Raw genomic sequence first — 7,400 nt, forward strand, 5'->3', positions numbered from 1 at the left:
TTCGAGTGCTACTTACCTCTATTCCTTTATTTATATACTATGTTTATTTAATATTGAGCATTCACGAATATGAACTGAAACTCTTATTAAGAAAACGAAAGGTCTTTACTTTAAAACCAAAACCATACCTTGACCGATTAAGAATTTTAAAGTAAAGACCTTTCATTTTCTTAATAAGAATTTCAATTTGTATTCGCGAATGCTCAATATTAAATAAACGTAGTATAAATAAAGGAATAGAGGTAAGTAAAGCTCAAACTTTTAGTACGATCATGAGATATTAAAAGTTAGGGTGTTACAATCACACACAACCATTCTTCTTCACCTCGACGGTGCGGCGACCTCCAAGTGCAGCAACGGCCAACGACCTCCACCTCGACGGCGCGACAATCTCCAAGAGCAGCAACAGCCAACGGTGACCTCCAAGAGCAGTGGCGGCGACCTCCTTGCTTTTTATAAGATATAGTTTCATTCTTTTTGTTTTTTTAAAAAATATGAAACTGTTGTTGTTGTTAGATTTAAAGAATTTGATGTTATTCATCACAATTCCTAATTCCCTAATTTTTGTTGTTGGTTTTGTTTTTGTTCTTATTTCTGGATTACTGTTGTATTTTTTTGTTTTTGAATTTCTTGTTTTTATCTAATTTTTGTTATTGTTCTTGGTAATTAAATTTATAGATTTTTGGTTATTTTAATTATAGATGAATTTGGGTATTTTTAATTCTTGTAATTGAATTTTGTTAATTGTATTTAAAGATTTGAAGTTTTGAGTTTTGTTAATGGAAGAAGAATTTGTTCTTCTGGAAGAAGAAGAACAAGAAAAGTGGAATGGTGGAAAAAGGGATATTTTTGTCATTAAAAAAATTATTTAAAAAGACAATTTTAATACGAAATAAAACGTTAGAGACGATTTTAATTTTGACCCTAAATCTTAGGGACGAAAACAATACTTATCCTTTTTAAATACTATAATTTTACAAAGTTAAAAAGAAATATTTTATTTTATCGTTTATTAACATAAACATATTAATATTTATTATATTAAGTTGTTTAATAAATTTTAATTTTATTATTATTTTTAATCTCTAATTATTTATTTAAAGAACAAAATAATCCTTTATATTTCTAAAATTTATATTCAATCTCTAACTATTTAAATAATTAATCTAATTATTTAAACAATTAAAAATTTTATTAAATTAATGATTTGAAATTATAAAAAATAGAGAAAAATTTTAAATATTTCTGACAATTATTTTGAAAGACAACGAATCTTTTAATAAAAAAAAATATCCAACCCATCTTCTGATATTTATTTTTATGGGATTGATTAATCATGTGGTAATATTTTTTTTATATTTTTGTTGACACAAGAATTAATCAGCTCCATAAAAATAAAATTCAAAAGTTGAATTTAACATTTTCTTTTGTTGAGGACCTCGTAATTCTTGCGAAGTAATTATTAAAGGTCGAATTGAGTATTTACTCTAAAAAATACTTTATTTTTTGAACAAATAGCAAAAGACTGTAAAGGATATTTAGTTTTGAGGGATGAAAATTAAATGGCGCACACACACGTGACACATGCTATGATGAGTGGGGAAAAAATGAAAACAGCGGAAGGCAAATAGAGAAGATTGGGAATGCGGTAAAAGATTGGAGAGTGAAGAGTGAATGAGTTGAGAAGTGAGTTGGTAAGTGATGCTGTGAAATGAAATATAAAAGGCCCACCACTCCCATCCCTACCTTCCCCTCTTACTCTCTTCTCTCTTGCCGCTGCCGCTTCTCCTCCTCCTCCCCCTCCTAAGGGCTTTGCCAACGGTAACCGTCAACCTCGTCCCTTCTCCTTTTCTTTATTTCTTTTAATTTCGTCACGCGGAATTCGTGTCCACTTTCCCCTATGGTTTGTTATGTAACTAACTAACTAACTGAGCAACTAACTGAGGTGTGTGGATTGACTTTGAGGTGCAGAGAGAGAGAGAAAGAAAGAAAGAAAGAAAAAGAGTGAGAGTAGATGGCAGAGAGGATCCCATCTGGGAGTTATTTTCAGTACCCTCCTCCAGCAGTTCCTCCGTCTCCAATTAGGTCATCATCTTCTTCCATTCCTTCAGATCGAGAGAGGTAAGCTTCCATCTTCATTTTCTTTCTTTCATCCACCACATTAATCTTATTTTAAAATCTGCAATTCAAACAAGGCTGCTCTGTGTGCCTTCACTGTTAATGTTGCAATTCGCATCACGGATAGAGTAGAACATAAATTTGCTTCACTTGAGTGACTTGACGGTAATTGCCATGGCTTAATCTTCTACTAACTATTCAACAGCTCCTGTTGTTGGGGATTCACTAATATAAAGCATGAGCCTAGACTGAGTCTTGGATTGGAGTCACTATTCACTAATTGCCATGGCTTAATCTTCCATACACTTCCTTGGCACATCTTTTTTGCCCGTTTTACCTGTTCCATTTGATCTTTGGGGTGTAGGAGCGATTATTCTTGCTTCTGCAAGTCTAAAAGTGACTATTACTTGTTTATGAATGGTGTGTTTGGAAAACTTATCCAAACAGGTTGCAAAAACTCAAGGAGAAGAAAAACAAGTAGGTTACTAACTTAATTGGGTTGCATAAACAAATACGCTCAATGTCAGTTTGTGAATCAATGAGATCCAATGTTTAATTAAATTGTATTGATAATAATGGTCGGAATGGTCGTAATTTGTAATTCTCAAGTATAATCTACTTCTGCATTGTGCGGCCGTATGGATGCATAATTAATTGCTGAGAAATTGCAGATATTTGTCTGAATTACTGGCAGAGAGGCAAAAGTTGGGACCATTTGTGCAAGTTCTGCCACAATGTACAAGGCTCTTGACTCAAGGTTTAAAAATCACCTAACCATTCCTATAGCAGTAGTTTCTTTGGTTTCTAATTTATAGATATCTTCACAATATGATATTGTCATGACTCCTTGATCCCAAATAGTTACTTCTATAACAATGTGAATAATATCTTAACAATAGTAAAGGGAAAGATAGATAAGTAACCAACCATGAAATCATGAATGATAGAAGCGATCAAATCGTTTGCTAGGATTGTTAGTTTCATGTCTATTTGGTGTTTCCATGTAAACAATCACTCTTTAGTGTCATTTATTTGTGCATACTATTCATTTGCTAAACTTGGTGGCTTCCTTAAAAGAGCCCTGCTTATACCACTTTTGCTGTTGTAAGTTTTTCTAGTTTATCTCAATATGTACTGTGGCATTACAGAAATCAGACGGATATCAGGCTTCAATCAAGGTTTCATGGATCATGAAAGACTTGAGCCAGATAGTCCATTTAGATCCTTAAGTCATCATCCAATTAGTAGGCCTACGGATCTGGAGGGATGGCCTACCATACCAATAGAGGTACTGCTTAGTCATTGATGCTAGTAATGTCAATCAAATAATTCTCGAGTCTTATTATTTCACTGCTATAATGCGTATCTCCTTTATGCATTTTTAATTGATATTTTACTGTACCTGTGCTTTTTAAATGAGCTTACTTAATATATAAAGCTGGAATTCAACTTCGAAGCTTATTTTTGAGAAACGTGTTTCATGCATTCGAATGCACTAGTGCAACTTGTTTGTGTGCATTTCATCACTGAAAGCTTCAAGATCGTGCCATTTTGGTGCATGACATGTCAAAGAACTGGGAAGTCGGTACTTTGATGGGCATTATTTTAAATTTCTTGGTTATTCCACATTTAATCTGTATTAGAAATCAGAAGCGTATGTTTTTCATTTCTCTTAATCTGCCTAGGACCAGCCCATATACTTTCAATCAGCTAGGTAACAGTTAGAACAAACTCACTGTAGCTGTTTCGCTAGATTTTGGCTCCATTTTCATGTCTTTTTGGTTACCACATGATGGAATCATATCACATATGCATATATCCCTTATGCACTGAAGCTTAAAATAAGTTTTTGTTTTTGTTTTATTTTTTATTTTATCATGCTCATTACATGATTGGATGGATAGTTCCGGCAGTCTGCTAGAGATGGGAAATCAGGAAGCATGTAACTAAACTGATGAATATGGATATGAGATGTCAAATTTGTGCAGAATCTCAGCAGTTAGCTTTCTGCACGACCTCTACTCGCAGTCAAACATTAATCAAGGAGTGCAAAAATCTCAGATTCTTTGGCTTATTAACTGAAATGCTAAATTTCTTGTAAATGGGCAATTAACAGTGTGATGACAATTTTTTTGGAATTGTGAGGGAACTTGGTAGCAAGTCAGATTGGGCTGTTATCACAATTTTAATTATAAAATAGGGAGTGCTCAACAATGTGAATTTGTTGCAAGTGCAGGACAATGGAAATCTCCAAAGAATGGCATCATTTCAAACACCACCAATGGGTTGGCCAGGAGCGCAAGGAGTTCCTGCTACACCTGTAGTTAAGAGAGTTATCAGACTTGATGTCCCCGTAGACAAATATCCAAATGTAAGTCAAATGTTCTTCAGTTTTTGCTTACCAGTTTGCAATTTCTTTTCTATATCAATTAATAGTTTCTTGATTAAAATCTCAGCAGTATAATTTCGTTGGCCGAATTCTGGGGCCTCGTGGGAACTCGTTGAAAAGAGTAGAAGCCATGACAGAATGTAGGGTTTACATCAGGGGCTGTGGCTCTGTGAAGGATTCTATCAAGGTAAAGTTGGTATAACTGTGTTTTGCTCTGAGTTGATTCTTTTCTCAGTTGTTTCACCTTGGTATCTTGCATTTGACGTTCCTCCCCCAATTTACGCTATTCCTAGCACTATTCTTTTGAGCTTTCATAGTAAGGGTGTGAAAATTTGTAGTCGGGTGAAAATATGTTAGATTAGATTCATGAGAATTCACATGGATCTATTACACAAAAGATTCACCTGCTAACTAAAACACCACCATTTAAGTAAAAGGGATCACACACAGTATGCCATTTTTCTTGATTTACAACTTTTCTTCATAGGAAGAGAAGCTTAAAGATAAACCTGGATATGAGCATCTTAAAGAGCCATTGCATGTTTTGGTGGAGGCAGAGTTTCCAGAAGATATAATTGATAATCGCTTGGATCATGCTGTGAGGATACTCGAAAATCTTTTGAAGCCAGTGGTATAAATACATTTCTTATAGTTGATCACTTTAATTGTGCCTCGCTCTCTGTGTCTCATGCTAACCATTGCTAACCTGCCAGGATGAATCCCTGGATCACTATAAGAAGCAGCAATTGAGGGAGTTAGCCATGCTCAATGGTACTTTGAGGGAGGAAAGTCCAAGCATGAGTCCAAGCATGAGTCCGAGCATGTCGCCTTTTAACAGTACTGGAATGAAGCGAGCCAAAACAGGAAGATGACCCCGACATGATGACTATGGATCATGACCCTACAGTTTTCTCAATCTAAATTATTAGCATCTGATCTCTTAGAGTTTTTGTGATGGCCTTTTCAGTGTTATTCACCGGAGACACCTTCGGGGTTGAGCCTCCTCAAGCAGCTTGTTGGGATGACAGATGGTTTTTCCACTCAATTTAATTGACCATTTCACCTTGGCTTCTATTCTTTCGTGTATTAACCTCTAGAACATTGACCCTCATTTTGCTGTGTGTATTAACTAATTTGCAGGTGCTATTCCATAGATTCCCCTTCCCCTCTTTCTTTTGCTTTATTTGTTTTTTTCCCCCTTCAATTTGTCAGATCATTAGATTACATACTATGCCTATTTATAAATATGCATGGTATTGAGTATTGACTCTCAAACTAAATAAAACAAGTGGAGTGTTTTGATTGTATTGCAATTGCAACATGTTTTTTTTTTTTTTTTGACATCTGCTTTGTAATTGTAAGTTTATTTATGCTATGAATTACGATGGCCAAGTGGTGTACTGAGAGTCGCTTAAGCACGTATGGCAATTAGTAGTCGATCTTGGTTATCACATGTTTGGACTAATTTTAGTCTACTTCTCTAATACCATTTATGTAATGGTGATTTTCTATATTTTAATGGTTTATATCATTTTTTATCTTTTGTTCTTGCGAAGGCTTTCAAATTCTTTGTTTTAAAGTTGTTTGAACGAATAATTTTTTAACAAGGAACAAATGGAATAAATCAAAAGGATATTTGAATTTGGTCTCATTTTTATCCAATTCTATTTTGTTGCTTCCCAACTAAATTTGTATGTTGATGCAGTCTAAAAAGAGAATGCGAAGAGAACTTTTGAGAACAGGTGAATGTGGGGAAGACACGGATGTGAGTGAATTCCCAATCTCCCACACAAGAAAGTGCAAATGTATAAATTTACATAAAACCATGAGAAAAAATGTGGTAGAAAAAAAAAATCTGACTGAAGGGTAGCAGTTAAACTGCATAATACATCAAAATATTTAAAAATTAAAATAAATTTATAGATTTTAACAGTAACCTACTATCTATCCTTATCTCTTTGAATATATTTTCAGCTGAGACTATTCACGTTTGTTTGCTCAGCAAGACTTTTAGAACCATTGCCAGGTTCTACATACATGGACAAAGTTGGGTCTTTCTTATCTCTCAAAAGTCAAAACAACGCCAACTTTCAAAGTGAACTCTCACTAACGATACAATTCCACCATAGATATGCATTTTTGTCTTAAGACTTGCTCCACTTATGTGTTTGATTGTTGAGTTGTAGAACACATTCATTTTTTACTAGTTTTAGATATATGATCTTTTCTGAATTTGTAAGTGCTGTTTAGCGTCTCATGAAGTTTTCTTTCTTGTCCTAAAAAGAGACGAAGGATGAGTTTACAATGTGAGTATTTAAAAAAAAAAAAGAAAGAAAATCAATTATGGTGAATAACTACTCACCAGTCACCATGACAATTGATGTGTTAGTCTCCTAATTTTCTATTGATTAATAGTGTAACGATATTTTGCACTGTGTGAATAAACTACTAGAATGCAGAAACTTTAGTATGCAACACCAATACATAAGGTTAAATTTCTGACCCCGCAAAAAAAAAAAAAGGTTTAATTATTTTGTCGGTCCCTATAATTTTACCATATTTTCAATTAGGTCTCTATACTTTTTTTTCCCAATTAGGTCCTTATACTATATCAGATTTTGTAAGTAAGTCCTTCCCATGACAAAAACGTTGAAATTAATGGAATATTCTATTAAACTATACAAAATATTCAGTAAAGTGTTAGGCATATTCGGTTTGTTTAACAGAATATTCTGTTAATTCCATCGTTTTTGTCACGGTATGAGCTTAATTACAAAATCTGATATGGTATAGGAACTCCATCGAAAAGAAAAAAAGTATAGAGACCTAATTGAAAATTGTGAAACTATAGAAACCGAGAAAATAATTAAACCAAAAAACAAAGGAGACAAGA

The 7,400-nt window shown here is 33.8% G+C and overlaps 1 protein-coding gene across 2 annotated transcripts; it reads left to right on the top strand.

The window, feature by feature from the left end:
• The first annotated feature begins 1,594 nt into the window (after positions 1 to 1,594).
• Positions 1,595 to 5,820, top strand: LOC112795765 (KH domain-containing protein At1g09660/At1g09670). 2 transcript variants are annotated; one of them, XM_025837908.2, is made up of 8 exons: positions 1,595 to 1,821; positions 1,972 to 2,121; positions 2,790 to 2,875; positions 3,267 to 3,406; positions 4,355 to 4,489; positions 4,578 to 4,694; positions 4,995 to 5,138; positions 5,221 to 5,820. In XM_025837908.2, exons 2-8 carry the CDS (start codon positions 2,015 to 2,017, stop codon positions 5,377 to 5,379), a joined length of 888 nt encoding a protein of 295 aa, XP_025693693.1. In that variant the 5' UTR covers positions 1,595 to 1,821; positions 1,972 to 2,014; the 3' UTR covers positions 5,380 to 5,820. The 2 variants fall into 2 exon arrangements, with proteins under 2 accessions (XP_025693693.1, XP_025693692.1); XM_025837907.2 differs by having other exon boundaries at positions 1,617 to 1,821; positions 4,575 to 4,694.
• Positions 5,821 to 7,400: the final 1,580 nt, after the last annotated feature.

Source organism: Arachis hypogaea, chromosome 4, assembly GCF_003086295.3.
Source record: "Arachis hypogaea cultivar Tifrunner chromosome 4, arahy.Tifrunner.gnm2.J5K5, whole genome shotgun sequence".
NCBI classification, from domain to species: Eukaryota; Viridiplantae; Streptophyta; class Magnoliopsida; order Fabales; family Fabaceae; genus Arachis; species Arachis hypogaea.

Coding starts and splice junctions, on each gene's coding strand:
- LOC112795765 (XM_025837907.2), top strand. CDS start 2,015: ATGGCAGAGAGGATCCCATCTGGGAGTTATTTTCAGTACCCTCCTCCA. Junction 3,407..4,354: donor GGCCTACCATACCAATAGAG/GTACTGCTTAGT, acceptor TTGCAAGTGCAG/GACAATGGAAATCTCCAAAG. Junction 5,139..5,220: donor AAAATCTTTTGAAGCCAGTG/GTATAAATACAT, acceptor CTAACCTGCCAG/GATGAATCCCTGGATCACTA.